General features: G+C 40.6%; 1 protein-coding gene across 3 annotated transcripts in view; it reads right to left on the bottom strand.

Moving 5' to 3' along the window:
* LOC310892139 (uncharacterized protein) overlaps positions 1-17,944 on the bottom strand; it is a 66,702-nt gene that overhangs the window by 32,929 nt on the left and 15,829 nt on the right. For 2 of the 3 annotated variants that reach the window (XR_014577894.1, XR_014577897.1), the window contains exons 1-2: positions 4,634-4,875; positions 3,582-3,659 (exon numbers count right to left, since the gene is read on the bottom strand). Coding sequence is in view for 1 of the 3 variants with exons in the window: in XM_083819498.1 (XP_083675624.1) it covers positions 3,574-3,659; positions 4,634-4,706 (159 nt within the window). In the remaining 2 variants the exon portion in view is untranslated. Of the gene's footprint in view, positions 1-3,573; positions 3,660-4,633 lie in introns of those variants that run through there. The other variant, XM_083819498.1, reaches the window with a different exon arrangement.

Raw genomic sequence — 17,944 nt, forward strand, 5'->3', positions numbered from 1 at the left:
GAAAATTATAAAATGAGCCTACAAGTTATGAGCAATGTTTAGTCTCCTGATGCTCCAACTCCCTTAGAAACTTTAATGTCTGACAGTTCCACGTTTGCTTTTTCTTTTGATTAATTATTTTTTTCCCTAACAAGCACAAGACCTCAGTAGTCTTTAGCAGGAAATCTCACAAGACCCAAAGTCAATAAAAGCTGAAAAGGGTAATCGTGGTAAAGGCTTTTCTTTTAGAATCCCATGGCCACAGACAAACTTTGCATTTGCCAAGAATATATACTGTAAGTAAGGGTGTTCATATGCAGTAGGGAGAGAGAAAAGAACAGTCCAACAGATGTGGGTATCACAGCAGATCTTTGGATTTGGGGCCTGGAAGTCTATGGAAAATTTCTCAGGGATTTGCAGAGGGTAACTAAGAAATGCAGGGCTTTTGCCAGTAGGCTAGAATACAATATACAGAGGTCTACAATTCCACAGAAAATATCTTAGAAGTTCAGAACTGAAAGAAGTTGAAACCCACAGGAGTGGCGGCGGGACACATGAAAGAGAGATGGAATGTATGATAATGTAAGTTATAAAATTGTTAATATCCAGAAACCTTAAAGAGAAACTAGTGTCCATGTACTCTTCATGAAAGATGACTAACAATTTGAGAACAAGCAGGCTAAGAAAAAAAGGGTAACAATTCATACATGCATCTGAAACTCATATTGTACTGGCACTTTATGTCAGCATGTAATATAAAAATAAGCTACAGTATAGACGGTCAAGGGACCTATATCTGCAAATAATGGATTACCCCAGAGGTGAACAAAATTTGGAATTCATCTTAAAGGAAAACAAACACATCAGCATTTGTTTTGTTGTTTGTGCTGCATGCTGACAAAAAAACTGAAATAAGAAAAATTTTATACAGATTTCCAGCAATATGAAAATTTTCTTTTGGCATCGTCATTTGGAATAAAATATTTTGACTGAAATTCAGTTGAACAGCTTCACCATTGATTACTGATATGATCTCACATGCTTTGTTTGGAATTACTTTAATATACCCGTAGGATGTTATCCATTATAATACCTCACCACACAGGCATTATATCTCAGGAGAATGATGCCCACATTCCCTTTCACAAAATGGAGTGCTTTATCATCTTTTATGATGCACCAGAGTTGGATGATTTTTACCTTGAAACATAGAGCATACTCACAAGGAAATCTATTTCATCTTATGAAAGAAAGAAACCATCTTTTGGACACCACTAGGTAGATCATCAGAGATGATAACCTCTCAAACTGCTGTCTCATGCACCAACACATACAGCAGGAACGCGGTGTGACAATTTCCTAAAGAGCAAACTAAATCTTGAGATGCAGCTCAACAGAATAAAACACTTTTACCTGGGCTGAACCTACCCAAACCAAATAATTTTACTGGACCTTTGAAAAGGCAAGATAGTTTGTTTTCTAAAAGAGAACTTAAAAAACAAAAATATTTTGACATTGTAGAAACAATGCTTTTAATCTAAAAATAATTCCAATAAGTTTTACTCGCAAATTATAACAAACCCCCAAATCAGTCTTTATTTACAGCTTTTGTTTTCATTTGGCACCATTTTTATGTGTGCAATAACTTTGTGTGAGTGATAGTAGATTTATATTATGTCCTTAAAAAGTATCGGCAGCTGCCATTTATCACGGAATTCATTAAATATTGTTCTTTCACCTGCAGGGAAGGAAATTACATTCCTTTATGGAAGAAAGTGCCTGATGGCAGCACCAGCTGACAGCCAGGACAAGTGAGAAGGAAGCTCAGCATGGCTGGTTTGTGTGGGCCATATCCAGCCCCACAAGTAGCAGGACAGGGTTTGCAAAGACCCTTGGTGACTGAGCTTTGTATTGAGACAAAAGCCAACAGTGAACAGAAGAAACATTTTTGTGTGGGTGGCCCTGAGAGAGAGACAAAGTTACAGGTCCTTGAGGTACTGGATTTTAAACCGTGTTCAGAAACTGCCTCTAGTGGTTTCTGACAAATCTGAGGAAGCATAACTTTGTGGATATTCATTGTAAATAAGCAAGACAGCACCAAAAAAGCCTGTCTGATTCCTGTCATCAATTTCTCCTCTTAATGGAAACAACCTGGCCGGGCCCCAAATGCTAACTGTTCAGGTCAGAGGGACAACAGTATAAATGTTTGCAATAAAGGACTTCTGGGCTCAGAACACATTTGTTTAATCAAAAAGATTTGTGAAGTGATCAAAGAAATTACTCTAGCAAAAGCCATACAGTTTGTAGAGATTAGGCAAGTTGTCCGGGCCTAGCAGCAGAACCATCTTTAAAGCCCACCGCTGTAAATCCCGCTGCTTTCAGCAGAAATTAGGGGTGCACTTAACAGTCAAGATCTACAATACTTAAAAGGACAATCTTGTACAAATGCTTTCTGGCCAAAACAGCTGTAGGCCAAAATTCTGTTTGCACAAAGAAGTCAGGAAAGAGTTATGGACAATAACCACGTTTGTAAAATCAAGATAATGGGCAACAAGCTAAAACATGAAAAGAGATGCAGTTCTCTTAATGAATGACTTCTATTTATTTATTTATTTATTTTTTACAAATTGTCAGTCTGCTGCTGATTTATGGACAGATAGGTATGGAACATAAAATGATCCCTGACATATGGGAAGAGCAAATTCTTTATTGTGTGAATATTAATCACACCTTTATTTTGCTTTTTTCCACTTCTCCTGCTTTCTGCTCATCTTTACTGGAGTGAGTAAAAGTAATTTAAATATTAAAAAAACATCAGCTCAGATTGAGATCCATGCTACAGTTAATCACAATGTGTTCTCTTTACCAGTCATAGTTTTCACTCTGCGCATGCCTTATGTGTATACATTAATGAGGCTGCCAGTGACCTGGATAGCCAGAACAGCCCTACAGATTTAGAAGTGATGCTGTAACATAAAGGAAGTACATCTGAGTAACCAAGACTCCGGCATGTCTATTTGAAATCCAATTGTTTCTCTACTGAGTGGGAAAAACTATGTAGCTCCATTTATTTTGAAAGAATGTCAGAACACAGCTACATGAATGGAAAACTTCATGCGAAGCGCTTTTTCTTCTATGCACACATACTTTCATGTTACCAGCTTATACAGGTTCTCTGAACAAACACAGCCCATTAAAAAAGCTCCCCCTTCCAAGCAGTACCGCGTTTGGATAATACTTGTAAAAGGACCTGTGGGAATGGGAAACCAAACACTAGAGATGCCAATGCCTGTCACTTCAGAAAGATTCTGGCTGAATTTTCAAAACAGCAAAGTGTCAGAACCACCTGAACACCACTGACTAGAACGGGACTTCGGCTCCTTTGAAATGTTCAGCTTTGTGCTCAGTCACTCGACAGAGAGACTTTTTACCACATCAGAGAGAATACAGGAGAAGGGGAGGAGGGAATCAGGACCCGAATCTAAATTTCTGGCACTGCAAATCATGTTTTGCATTAAATTGCTTAATGTTGGTTAATAAGGTGATCGATAATTAAAGGCATTCTGATGGGAGTGCTGCGAAAAATGGAATCACCTTCTTACTTTCCATTCCTCTGAAGATCAGTCCTTGTTCTTGTTGTTCATTTTGCAGTTTGCCAGGGAAAGGCCACACAGTGAGAGCTGAAAGAATTATCAAGTAGAATGATTAATGTCGTGAATATGATATGTAGGGAGAGCTTTATCATGAGGATATATAGAAAAATCCTACAGCAGATGATATCCGGGCAGTCCAATCTGAACTGTACCCACCATGGAAATATTAATGACTTTAACTGATATTTTGCATTTTGAATGTCTTTCAAAAGTGCCCTCTCAGAACTGGAAAGGACTTGGTGTCATTTTGTAATTTACACAGCAAAGAGACTTTGTTCATCTGCAGTGTCAAAGGTAATTGTTGGGGTAATGAGATTTTAGATCAGACATTTATCCAACTAAATAAACAGACTACATTCAGCTTGTGAAAATGGCCAAGAGATTAATTTGAAATGTGCAAATGAAGGAATGGCATCTGGAGGAAGTATTAAGTACTGCAATGTGCAGGAAAAACTGCACAGTCAGAAAAGCCAGAAACCTTTCTATTGCGTGGTGTCAATTCCACAGATCCAGAGGTTGGATCCCCTAGGTATACCAGGCAGCTTTCAACCATTCAGACTAACAGAGTAATTGATAGCAATAGCTGGTTGTCAACTTTGACGTAAAGCATGAACAGGGGAGAAGACACTTTTCTGGAAGACTTCACGGGTGAGGAGAAGAAGGGAACGTGGGCTGGAAGCCCAGCCTGTGCTCCTGCCATGTGCTGGAAGGCGAGCAGCGAGCACAGAACTGCCTGCCCTTCCCTTCATCTGCTGCAGCCTGTCTCATTCTGCTCTGCTCTCCTCTTGCTGTCCATCCCACTCCATATGGTTTGCTCCATGCCGCCTTCTCACCCTCGCCACACCAGTTTCCATTCAGGCTCCTCGCCCCAATCCTTGCTGTCAGTGACCAGCCACGTCCACTTCCCATTTCCCTGCTCCATCTCCTGCTCCAGGCTCCTTGCCTGGTTGATCCCAGGTCCCTCCCAACTTGGATCCTTGTCCAGTGCATCCCCACCTCACCTCCAGTGCACCAGAGACCTGCTCCTTGCCTTCTAATTCCAACCCATATCCTCTGGGTCCTGTTTGCACTCATTCTTCATCATTTCCTTGTCCAGCCCCAGTAATTCTTCTGCGTTTGTGTCCACCCCCCGTACCATAGTCCAGGTCTGCTGGAAGCTGCTGCCCAGGGAACTGCTAAGGCACAAAGATATTAGGAAGAGTACAGGAAGGACAAAGTTCATGTTTTCCTTTCTGGTACCCTGCACACCCTGTCCCCAAGCAGACAGTGCTGCACTTACAGGCACAGTCTTATTACAGGAAGTATCAGATATTCTTAGCAGAATAAAAATACGAAACAACAATAAATTGTGCATCCCATCTCCATTACTGAGATATTTCCATCCTTGCTGGAATACTTTAGAGCCCTGCTGCTTAGGCAGAAAGGGTGTGTATAAATAAGACCCTTTTGGAAAATTTCCTGGACACAAACTGCCATCTTAAGTTTACTCACAGGAGCTCGAGGAGAGAGCTACAAATGCAAGAGGCAGCCTTTTTGAGAAAAACAGCCAAAGCAGATCAGTAAAATTCACCAGAGATACTCTGAAAGCACCAAAGGTTTTCCTGAAAGGGAGCAGAAGTGGATTTAAAGGCTGAAGAGGAAGAATGTGGTATGCTGAGCCATGGAAACACTGGGGAAAATGAAGAGACAGCCAGTACCTCCAAACCTTCAATAAATTTTATTTTACTGCTGACATAAGAGATATCAGGAAAGGAAGTTGGGAAAAGCATTGAGGGATAGCATGAAAGAAAAGGGGCTTGCCCTTGGCGTCACAGAAGTATTCTGCTTTTCTCAGAAACTATTTTACCAGCTCCCCTGCAATGTTCCCTCTCCCCTCCCCAGCAGCAAAAGTTGATTTGTGTAATCTCTTCTTAGGGGTTGCAGTGGATCCTATATCTCCCTTCTGGTTCTTAAGGGATCAGTATCTTGCTTCTTCTTTATAGACCTTTCTTCCTTAAAGGGACTTTTTCCCCAGACCCAGCAATACTATAAACGCAGAAGAATCAGAGCCAAGCTAACATGTTGAAGACATCAGTATACGTAATATTATGGAAACCTACATTTAGGGAATGCACAGAAACTCAGCTCTGCCTGGGGATATGCTACATAAATAAGAGCTGTGACATTTTAAAGTTGGTGGTCTCAACTTAGACTGAGAATAGAAGTAGTATGACTGTCTATCACTCCTCTCCCTGTATACAGAACCCTGGCTGAACAGACACATTTTGGTAGGAGTGATGACTCAGAATAACTCCAATTTCTACTTGTGGGACCAATCATGTCTCCGTTGCCCCTGCCAGTGGACGATGTAGCTTTCATTTGACAGGAATTTCTGCCAAGATGACAAAAGGATTGTTCCTATTCCTCCGCTATGAGAAAAGCTGTGCTTGTGTGGCAGCATGTATTTCTTTGGAGAATGAACTGATACAATCCCCACGAGTTTGCCTGTGAACCTTCCTGGTTTTTTTCTCTATGCTGGAGGACATTTGCATAAATATAATAAGCAATACAACATTATGAGTTTAAGAGAGAAACTGCATGCTGTGTTTTTCAGTTCACCAAAGGCCATATCCTTTGGCAGGGATAAATCTCCTGATGCTTTTCCTCAAGAGCTCAGAATGCTGAACAATAGAAAATTAACAAGGTAACTTTCCCCAGATGACAGGTGAAGTTACATTCCTTAAGCTAGTTTTTCCTTTTCAAGCTCATACAATAAATGTGGAAGCATGATATGAAATAAACAGCAGTGAGGCTGAGCTAGCAACACTGAAAGAGCATTCATACTGTAAACTTAATGTTGCATGAACTGAGATTTTCTGCATTTATTTTGTAAACTGCTTGTGTTTAGTCCTTTTGCCCTTGTTAGGTGGGACTGGCAATCTGTGCTCAGAAAGGACCCAGAACGAAAACAGGAGAGAAGTCACGGTCTGCAGTGAGACCGAGCAAGCGTGTGCATGGCAGCAATGTACACTGTGCCATGATCTCTGCCCAAGAATTTACCAGCCTGTGATTACAAGTCTGAGCCTGTCACATTGTGCTATAACACCCACAATAGGCAAGCCCATACCCTGAAGAGAAATGGAAGGATCTTTGGGGGAAACTGAGGCACAAGAGGTGGAGTAACTGGTAAAGGTCATGCAGCAGATTTGCAGCCTGACTTTAAAGCTGAGTCTTGTACCCAGGCCACATTTCTCTGCTCTGCTTATACTACAAGATACTGCTTCAAAGTTCACTGAAATTGAACAAAAACAAAACCGACAAATAAATAAATGATAAAACAAAACAAAACAAACTCTTGACTTAGCAGTCTTTGAACTTTGTTCTATAGCTCCAGGAATAAACACACAGATTATTCGCAAACGTCTACGAGAGGTAGCAAAAATACCCTATTAATTTTATACTCATTAACTCGTTGTAACATGCTTGATTAATTAGCGTGTATCTGGAGAATGCTGCCATTAATGATGCTGACTCCCTTTCACTCAGATCAGAGTGCTATGGATCTGCTGGGGAACTGCCTCAGGGAAGCAGGGAGACTTGTGCCTTGTCAATATTTATTAGCTGTATTAGCAAACGTGTCTCCAAAAACAGGAAAATAACGCTAGCGTTTGCCCCTTTTCCCATTTCCTCTTTGTATTCCACCCCCTACTTTTTTCATGGAAGAAGTGTTCTCTCAAATTGTGCCACCATTCATTGCAGAGCTGGCAAAATCCCCCATATCAGCAATTAAACAGGAGCCATGAGAGCAGGCTCAGTGTTCTCCTCCGTTCTTTTAGGCAAGAAAAAGTTCATGCTCACAGTTTTGCTGCGAACTGCTCAGCAAACAGACTAATACTCCAGAAGTAGGTAATCAATCCCTTTGGGTCAAAGATGAGAGGGAATGGCATCGAGGCTTAACCAGCAGCCCTGCAGCAGTTCGGCTGGTATTGGCTTCAGATTATGGCAATTCGGCTGTGAAGCTGAAAACCGGGTTTTGTGTGTTCTGTCCACACTTCACATAATCCTTGGCATGTTTTCTTTTCTTTTTTTTTCTTTTTGTCTTTTCTTTTTTAATTTTCTTTTAGTTTATTTTTCTTTAAAGGGAAAAGCTTCATAAAATGCAAAGAGGTAAAATCATATTCCTTCTGGAGGTAAATGGCACATCTCATTAGAGAAAAAACACCTAACCTCTGACATGTGGGCAATGCTTGAAATGTCTACGTGAGACGGCAGGGTCCGTTCAGAGCAGAAATCCCATGAAAGTTGCAAAGTGCTTTACGCTGCTTTCTGTACCTGAAGGCCAGAGGCCATCTTATTCCCAGAAAGCACAGTGTTTACTCTTGGAAACCTTAAGAATGAGTAAATGCTGAATTAAACTTCATTTTCTTTTAGCTTTGTGCTCCACCAGCTCTGTCTGCCTCTAGTAACTGCAATACCCACTCCAGCATCAGCTAAGAGCACCCCACAAAAACAAATACACGCAACTTCAAGTAGATAGCTTTTCCTGAGCACTCTTTTTGGTAAAGAGGAGGGATGCATAAGAAAGCTCTGTTTTCACACAAGTAGACACAATTTATTTTCAGCACTACCTGCATTCTCTGGTTAACAATGGCTGTAGATTAAAGCCTCTTTCCTGACTTGGAGTATTTGGGTTGTTGTTGGAGGACAGAATAAATTACAGAATGCTGGGAATTCAACAGAAACAAGTTTGCAGTGTCCAAGAGCATGACTTCTTTCCAAACAGCTTGGGGCTGGCAGACTGAGGAGACCCCACCAACCTTCAGCAAGCCAGAGCCCAGTGCAAATGCTGTAGGAGAAAAGCAAAGCAGCCTTTGGTACGAGTGCTGCTGCAGCCCCAAGCCCTTGTGGCCAGCTGTGGCAGGGCTGGGTGACTCCCAGTGACACTCCTCCACTTTTCCAGCCAGGATCCTGCCTCCTGGCATCCACACATTTCATCCAGAGACTGCTACCTGGACAGAGAGAGCAACTGCTGTCCCCTTTGCATGGCTTTCTTTGTGCTGGGGAGCAAGGAGAGCACCCTGGAACACCCTGGAAATAAATATTATTTTCCAAATGAAATGAACTTGTGGCCCCAGCTTACTTCAGTATGGAGAGAACTGCACATTCAAAGCAAAGGCATCCATTTGGTTTTATTTTTCACTTTTTAACTAAATCATCAGTAAAGAATTTAGTTCTTGTAGGAAGTATTTCCTAAACAAATCACATATGCCCATTGGCTCAGTGCATGCAGTGGTAGTATATGAGTAAATAAGGGGAGTGGAAAGGTTAAATAAATTCAGCAATCAGATGCTCCAAGCAAAGCTGAGGCCATCAAACAGAAAAAAAAAAAAAAAAAAAAAAAAAAAAAAGCAGCTCTGAACCCCATAAATGCTCCTACAATCGCAGCAGAGCAAACAAGCTAACAGCCAGGGTTTAATTCTGTCATCACACCTGCTAATCTGACACTGAGATATTTTCTTTGCTGTTATTCCTGAATTACAGTACTGTAACACAGTGCAGAATCAGATGGAAAGATTGGGAACCTTTTATATGACTTAAGACTGTTTTTCTTATATATATTTATTTTACCTTTTTGATATCTATTGAAGATTTCACAATGTGTGACTCAGGCAATAAACTGAATCATAGATTAAAATACGCAATAGTGTCATGAACACTGCTAATCTCAGTTTACTAGCTCACATGGTAACTAAATCCCATATCATCCCTTCCAAGAATGAGTCAGGCAGATTAAATCTGACAGGACAGCATGGGGTAATTTGTGCTGTGGTAGCATGCAGTGTACTAGTTTTCAGATAATTTCTCATTTCCAGGGCATCTGAACATTTAGCTTTGAAACTCTGACACATAAAAGGGAGAAAGCATTTGAGAAAAATTGTTTTCTCCATTTCCTCCTCACCTTTTAGTTCACTTTTGAAGAAGTGAAGGGGAGTGAAGATGGATTGCCATCTATTGGTGTGACCAAGAAATACCACGAGTGAAAATTTCCTGGTCACATTCAGCTCGAGTACCTGTTTTCCAATAATCGAGGTATTAAGCCCCCACATGTAGCACTTCTTAAGCACATTAGGTGCTAAGATATACTTACAGCCTAATTTAAGGACGCGTTTAGACAAAAAGAGATTTCCTTTTTTTTTCTCCTTTTTTCCCCCCGAGCAATATGCTTGGATTTTCCAGCCAAGTTAATTTTGAATGTAGTTAAAAGCATCAGAGATTGTGTTTGTTTTCTGCTGTTATTTATAGAGGCCTTTCAAACTGCATCCTGGCTTTGCAAAACAGATTAGAAACAACTAAAAAAACAAAGGTCTAGCTCATGGTTTAGCAGAAGAAATTTAGGTATGTTGGGATGACACAAGAGACTGGCTTCTTCGCAGAAAGATTGGGGAAAGGAAGGAGTGGAGAAAGAAGAATAATTCAGGGATTTGAAGGCATAGAGACATTTCTTGATACACAGGAAAAGTTAAATCTGAGAGAGTCCGAGTTAAACCTACAGACAAGAGGGGCAGGGAAGGAAGCACTAAGTGAACGTGGGAGAAGAGGTGAGGAGTGTCAACACGGATATTGTAGCCAGCTGTCCCCTTCACCAGCCTTTCCACCATGGAGTAAGCATTTCCTAGCTAATCTTCCGGTTTCATTGGTCCTCAAAGTGAAGAACAGACAAGAGAAGAACAGACAAGAGAAGAACAGACAAGCTTCCCCATCATGCCTCATCATGCCTTCCCCATGCTGCCTCGACTCCTTTTGCCACCCACCGGCCAGATGTTACCATCTCCATCCACCACTTGAGCAGTGTTTGTGGCAATTTTCAATGTCAGTTTATTCTAACCCAGCTACTTTTGCCTAAAGGCAATTGTTTCACAACAGAACTGCAGAAACGACATTCACCAGCACTGGGAAAGGTGGTGGTGCTATCCTCCTGTCACACCTGGATCCAGAGCAGGACATGAGTTTTGGCATTAATGGCAAGGGCTCTTTCTGTCTGTGCCCGCAGGGAAATTGGAGTTTTAGGACAGTGAGGCTATGGTTACCCCTTTTTCTTGCTCAAAACATTCATTTTATAATACCTTTAAGATGCCTTATTTTCCTCACTCACAGAAGGGATGCACTGATGTAGTCATCAAGTCCTGTACATCAAGTCCTGAAGCTGTGCTTTCTATCCTGCTTATATCCATAGGTCTCCATCTGCCTTTAGAGGAGGTTTCTGACATCCTCTACAGCCATGACGCTGTGGCATAATATCCTCCCCTTCCCAGGACGTGGGGCATTTTTCCACCCAGCGCTGCTAACGTGGGAGCTGGAGGGCTGTGCTCCCCTGATGCCCGGGATACCTCTGGCACGGAGCTGACCCCAGAGAAAAAGGATGCAGTGTTACAGCCCTGAGCTCTGGGCTGTCACATTGGCTGGTGTAAGTCACTGTAGCTCCTTTGCATTTAGTACAGTTGGGACACTTTAGACCTATTCAAGCACTAGCCTTTAGCTTTCAACACCACCACTGCTTTTGGGCACCAAACTGTTCTCTGAAAGAAATGAAATGAAAACAGCTCTTCAGCACTTCTCTGTTTCCAGGAAAGAGACTTTCCATAACTTATTTCCTCTGTCACTAGAAGGTTAAAAGTGGCTGGTGTTACACGGAAGTAAAGCAGAATAGCAGGGAGCCGGGCAATAAAGCATCTCAGAGCTATTTACCAAGTGGATTGGTTGATGTTAACGCCTGTTAGATCAGCATGGAAACAGCCTCTGGGGGTATATAATAAACAATATTATCAGAGCCAGAGTGCAGGGAATATCAGATTCCGCTGCTGACTGACAAAGTGAGAGATTGGTCTATTTACTATTAAGAAACCAATTTAGAGTGCTGAGGGGTTGCTACATCTCTGTTTACTGAGAAATAATATATAGCTCTCATGTTCATTTGTTGTGTAAACATGTCCTTGTTACTTGATCCCAAAAAAAGGCAGCTGGCGATGCTGTTACTGTATGGGAAGGCTTGGTTGCACAAGAGCATTTGCTCACTTTGATACTGTGAAATGAAAAGTCAATCTAAAGCATACTGTGGGTAAAAAGAGTAGTAGTTCCTAACTAAGCCATGAAACCTGTTTTCCAAAGTAAGAGAGTTTAATAATTAGAGGAAGAAAAGAGCTAGCTCATGAAGTCCACTGAGGGATTTTTTTATTGTCAATTGATTTTTGAGAGCCCTGTTCAGACAACCCGATCGAGGTGCTGAACTGTAGTCCTTATAACTACTATGAGGCCAAAGCTCAGAAAGCTTTGCAGCTTTGCAGAAGTAGTGGCAACCTAGCAGGTGGCTAACTCACTTTATCAACAAGCTCTAGGTCTTGGCTCCATATACAGTCAACAGAAAAACATTCCCAGTGCCTCCAGGGCAAGGCACCCCATGCAAGAGTTGTCTTGCAAGACTGCTTAGGCAGCTAGGAAACAGTCAAAATACAGCCCCAAGACACTTTGATGAAGTTTGGCAATAAGCTTCAACTACAAGAAATTGTACTCATTATTGTGAAAATCCCTGCGAAAGGTCAGGTATGTGGCAAACCCTGGGACTGGGTCATGTTATTGACACCAAGTTACAGCAGGTACAAAATGACTGGATCCAAAGAATGAGAATCACATACATGCCAGTGTTACAGAATCAGCAATGTTTTAGCTGAGCATCGATTTTGTGGACTCCCATAGAATACCCAAATACCGTTATAGAGCAATGCCTATAAGAACATTAGACTTAGACTGCCTCCTTCTCCTATCATCTAATGCCTTTGTGTAAATCACTCAGTGTCAGTTCGTATATGGAAGCACCTTATCTTTGGAGTCTCCACCTTCCTGAGCATTCAGAGGTCTTGGAAGTAAGACTTTGAATCACTACCACATCTGTCAACAGTGACAGTGTGCTCATTAATATTATTGAATATTAATTATCTTTGAGCACTTGAAAGAAATCATTAGAAAACTCTTAATGAGTGTAAGGACAGGGTCCTGGAAGTATGCAATGCAGAAGGCTGTAAGCAGGTGACTTCTGAAACTTTGGATTCCTGGGAGCTACTTTTAAAGTTTCTATGTTAGTGTGACATGAATCACACCCTGACTATAAAAGAAGCCTGTGATGGTTCATACAGATTGAGTCTTCAAGTTTATAGCTGCTTGAGTTAGGGCAGGTAAGGAACCCCATTTCCCCCTGGCCATTCCACTAGTTCCACAGATTCGGGGTTGGGTGAAACATCTCGGAATAACAGCTCCACTGCCATATTTTGAATTCCTGTCCATACTTTTAAATTCTCTTTTTAAAGATGTTGGTAAAGTTTGTTATTCTATGTAGACAGCCAACAGAGTACCTTCAGTTATTTAAGTCATGCATGGGATAGACTTGGGATAGAGTTTAGATGATGTACATAGCTCTTGTCGGCCATTTGCAGAATGAATTCTCTCCCCATCTCTGCATACTTTCCCAGCATTTCTGACATGAAATATGCAGCATAACAACATCTAGACATTTTATTTGCACACATTGGACCACAAAAACATAAGAATGCTGTGAAGGCACATATCCAGACAGGTCCTGATATAGGATCACAGTGTGGTTCCTTTCTGTGTTCTCTATCACTATGCACTGTAATCTAGTTCAGATTAAGGTTGGAAGGGAGCCTGTGATACAGCTTCTAAAAGGGAGATCTTGAAGCAAAGAAAGGTTTGTCCTTACAAAGTTACACATTCTGCCTGAGAATGCTGAAATAATAGAAACCACCTAATGCCTTACTCCTTACGGGGCAGCAGTCATCATGTAAAAAATAAAGATTTCACTAAGTATTGCGCTATTCCAAATGTGTTATTCAGTGCCCTGGGTGTGGATGGAAGAAATTATGGGATTGACAATGTTGATTTTATTGACTATGGATTTCGGAAAGTTTCAAATTTCAGGGCTTGATCTTGCAGCCAGTTGCTAATTAGCCATTGGCACTAATGCATTGTGTACATAAGGAAAGCAAGACCTGGCCATAGGTGTGCAAAGTTTCAGTGTTGAATACAGTAGGAGGAAGATATTTATAAGCAATATATGTGTAGAACTAGTGACACAAGAATACTGGTGTAAGATAACAGAACCTGCAATCAATATTCTGCATTGCAGCTAAAACCGTAGTTTTTGTCTTGATGCTGAACAAGGATCTAAGCACCCGTGGTGGTACTAATTAAAAGAATAGAGCCAACATGATGGGAAGCATCACTGAGAAAAGTAGTTCAAGGACTTCCCCCTTCCCACTTTTTGTTTCCCAATTTTTCAATTTTTGTCGGAGCTCCTACTCAATAGATGTTGCAAGTTCTTCCCTGAAGAAAGAGTAATGAAAAAAAAATATCCAAGAGATCTTCTTAAAAAGGAAGTTAACCACTTTTTTTTTTTTTTTAATTTTATTTTATCTACATTCAGCATCTTTGCACAATAAGGACTTGGGATGATGGGAAGTACATGGGGCAGAGCCATGGCATATTCTTATTCTTTTACAAAAGGCTCTATAAAAGCAGTTACGAAATCTATTTCATGCAGTGATAGTAGCTCCCACAAATTGAATAGTCTTTGTTAGGCCTGCCTCTCAAACACACTGTTCACATTACCACCAGGCTTGCCCTTGAATACTTGTGCTGTTGTCCATTTTCGTTTACTTGGGTAGGAGTTCTCTCTGCAGCATATCTCTGTGACTGAGCGTGCTTCCAGGAGCTTTGTCCTATGGACAGGTTTAACTCTTCTCACACAACTGTCTCTCCATTTCAAATGCCACATGGTACAAACCCGCTTTTTGTTGTCAACTCTTATTTTGAAGGATCCCTTATTTCCCATCCCCTCTTTTCTTTATCATATTCAGCAGAATCTCTTATGAACAGAGGAAAGTCTCCAGGACTAATTTTAGTTCTGTGCAATAGTCTGACTTATATGTTGCTGTGCAACCGATTATTATTTATCATCTGCCGTTGTAAACCAGTAAATATTAACCAGTGTTCCTGATCCTACACGCTTTTTCAAAGAACTCAGTTTTTCCTGTAGGCAAGCTCTTTGAACTTCACAAGTGAATGACTTGCTAGGGTCTTTTGTACGAAGAAATTAACACTAAAAATAGCAGAAGAAATTAAAAAAAAAAAAGAAAAAAAGAATCAGACTTGGTTTGTTAACATGTGTGTTACAGTCAAAAACTGAATACTTCAGCACTTGCAGTGCAGCATTGAACAATATGTATTTGTGACCATCTTCACTGCATTTTGCTGAAATGTTTCCACTCAGCTTTTAATAACAGTTTGTATTTCTTAACATCTGGATCAGATTTAACAATAATTACACATATTGAAAAGAGCTTGGGGTTTCACGTCTTGAGGGGGTGGGAAAGGTGGCTCTACTGAAAGTAGAGAAATGAACCTTGAGGCATTCAAAGGGAATCCCATTCATGACAATTTATCTCCTCCTTTACCTTAGTGAAATGGGGCTCTAAAATAAACCTGCCCAGTATTTTTGTCCAAGAATTTCAAAAGCAACGGGAGCAAGACTCGGTTACCAAAACGTAGGCATGTAGCACCATTTTAGACCCACTAAGATATTCTAACACCCTTACGGAGCTGTCAGACATGTCATCAGTAAGACCTGTGCCATTTTGCGGTGTTGGCTGGATACCGGGTGGAATACCCCAAGCGCTAGACACCTACATCTAGATAGCTGAGTCCCAGCAGATGCATATGTTGAGACATCTGAGTTGAGCTCTAACACCTCATAAACTGAAGAGGGAGTTAAGACATGTAGCTCATCTCTGGACACCTACACTGTCTCAGGAGACACCTACAAGTAGGTGGCCAAATCTGAATTCCATGCTAAAAGTCTCCATGCATGTACACCAAAATACATGCTCTGAGTTATAGTACCTGATGGTCAGAAAACATCGAATATAAAGCCTCATTCAAGTATTCATGAGTAAGCACTGAAAATTAGTAGTCACACTTGCAATTCTGGGCCATAACACTTAAAAGTAGTTGCACAGCCATTACAACATACCAGCAGTGATGACACAGAGTATATAAGAAAGACAGGAATGAGTCCTGTGGAAAAGAAAAGGTAAAAAATGAGACTCAAAACTAGCAAGAACAGAAGTCATTCAAAACTGCGGTAGTCACCACTGAAAACAGAAATACTAAAAATACAGCAGCTACAATGCAATTGCCATTGATAACTGTGATGGGTGCTGATCTCCACCTGCTAGAGGAGCTAAACAGGTTATTGATTTAGTTACCGTTAAGGTGAAAATTGAATACAAAATGTTGTCATGTGCAGGCAACATTTGATAGACTTTTATCATGTGCTAGGCAAAATAAATAAATAAATGAAGAGAGAGATTCTGGATAAAATCCTCTCCTCATGTAAATGGATTTTGTTCCTCTGCACTAAATGGAAATGCACTTAATTGCACTCAAAAGGAAGCCGATCCTTCCATCCTACACATATAGAAAAGACACTTTAATTCAAATTCTTTATATTACAGAAATATTTCCATCACTGATGAGACTCTTCTGGGGCAGCTGACAAATTTATTTTGTCCATACCTAGTCACAATGATGGTTGTGGGGACATTATTGTAAAAGCAGACATCTAGGTTGATGTTTACTGGTTAAATGTAAATTTATAAAATTGAACTACTTTCTCTAGGCTTCTTTTATAACCAGTGGGGAAAATAAACATTTTTGGTTGCTATTTTTCTTATGCTAAAGTAGACTTCTAAGATAGGTCACATAAACTGCATCCTAGAAGTACCCATTTCTCTTCACCAATAACATAAACTTCAGGTGGGTAGCTCAAAAGTAAATGACAGCACTGCAGATGTCTGTGATTAGATGAGATTAATTCTGTCCCAAGAACAAGAAGAGATGCAGATTATGCTAATACTTCTTAGCAGCAATTGTCCACATTAAGAGGTACAGTCAACTGCAGATTAAAAAACAAGCTTAATGTACCTTTGATTCAAGCCCATAATAGTCTTGCTATTGCAATATTCCTTCTAGTGGGAAATAATATAGCAGTAATGATATACTGATATTTAATATGACAATTTATGACAAGATTTGAATACCAGTTCTGTAATGCCCCTATTAACATAACTTTCAGCATCACAGTTCATCATAAATGTCTACATTAAATATTCGGGGAACGGCATCTGTCTCATGTTGTAGAGAACTGCAGTAGGGATGTTTAGGTTGGTAGGGATAAAGGTGTATGGGTGTGGGAGAACCAGAAGGAGCAAATGGCAAGAGAAGGGCTAGAAGAGTGACACGTGCTGATGTCACTTAGATCAGGAGGTCATCAAGATGCCAGAACATCTGCATGTTTTTTTCTCAGCCTGGGAAATAAACGATAGTGAATAAAACCTGGTGACTCATAGGTGGGACAGGACACAGAGACCAATCCCTGTCAATTTGTAGAGGACCAAAAAAGCTGTATCCAAAATCAGCAACCTAAGAAGAACCCAGAAGATGTGAAGAGGAACTGGCCTCTGTGTCACCACAGAGAACGCTGGTCTGCCTGTCTGCATACCAGCATCTTGGTGCTCCAATGGTAGACAGACTACTGGACACACACATCTTGGTGTGTGTACGTGTTTATGGAAATGTATGAAGGAATGAATGAGATCAGTTTTGTTTTAAAATATAATCCCCTTTCCCCTAATAATGTCTCCCGCTAAAATCTGCTATGCTAGTGCTACAATGCTGCAGCACTGTTTCCTACAATATTCTTCTCTTCCAAGAAAGACCTCCTCCTCAGTCTAGACCTGCTGTTTTCTTTCATGTAACTGAATATCCAAAGGCAGGTGTTACCTCACGTTACTATAACACTCATGACTTCATGAACATTACACCAGATTTTTGGAGGCATAAGGAAATAAAGATTCCAGTCCTACTTAACTTTTAAAGTCAGACTAGCAGCATGATTAAACTCACAATTACATTTTTTAACCTGAGTGACACTTAGGAGAAAAGAGAAAAATGGACAATGACAAACCCTATCCTAGAAGGCACTGAATTATGTGAGACAGGGACGTTTAAAACTGGTTGTATTCCACAGCTTTGTGAATGAACAGGTTGAAATCTGGCACTTATTATAAGAAAGAAAAATGAATAGTTGGGGTATATTATTCATTCAAAAGAAAAAGAGCCAAGCCCTTTGCTGGCATAAATTGCCACAGCTCTTTTGATTTCAAACAAGAACTGATTTGCATCGGATGAACATCCAAGCCATGTTT

This window comes from Anser anser, assembly GCF_964211835.1.
Source record: "Anser anser genome assembly, chromosome: 1".
NCBI classification, from domain to species: Eukaryota; Metazoa; Chordata; class Aves; order Anseriformes; family Anatidae; genus Anser; species Anser anser.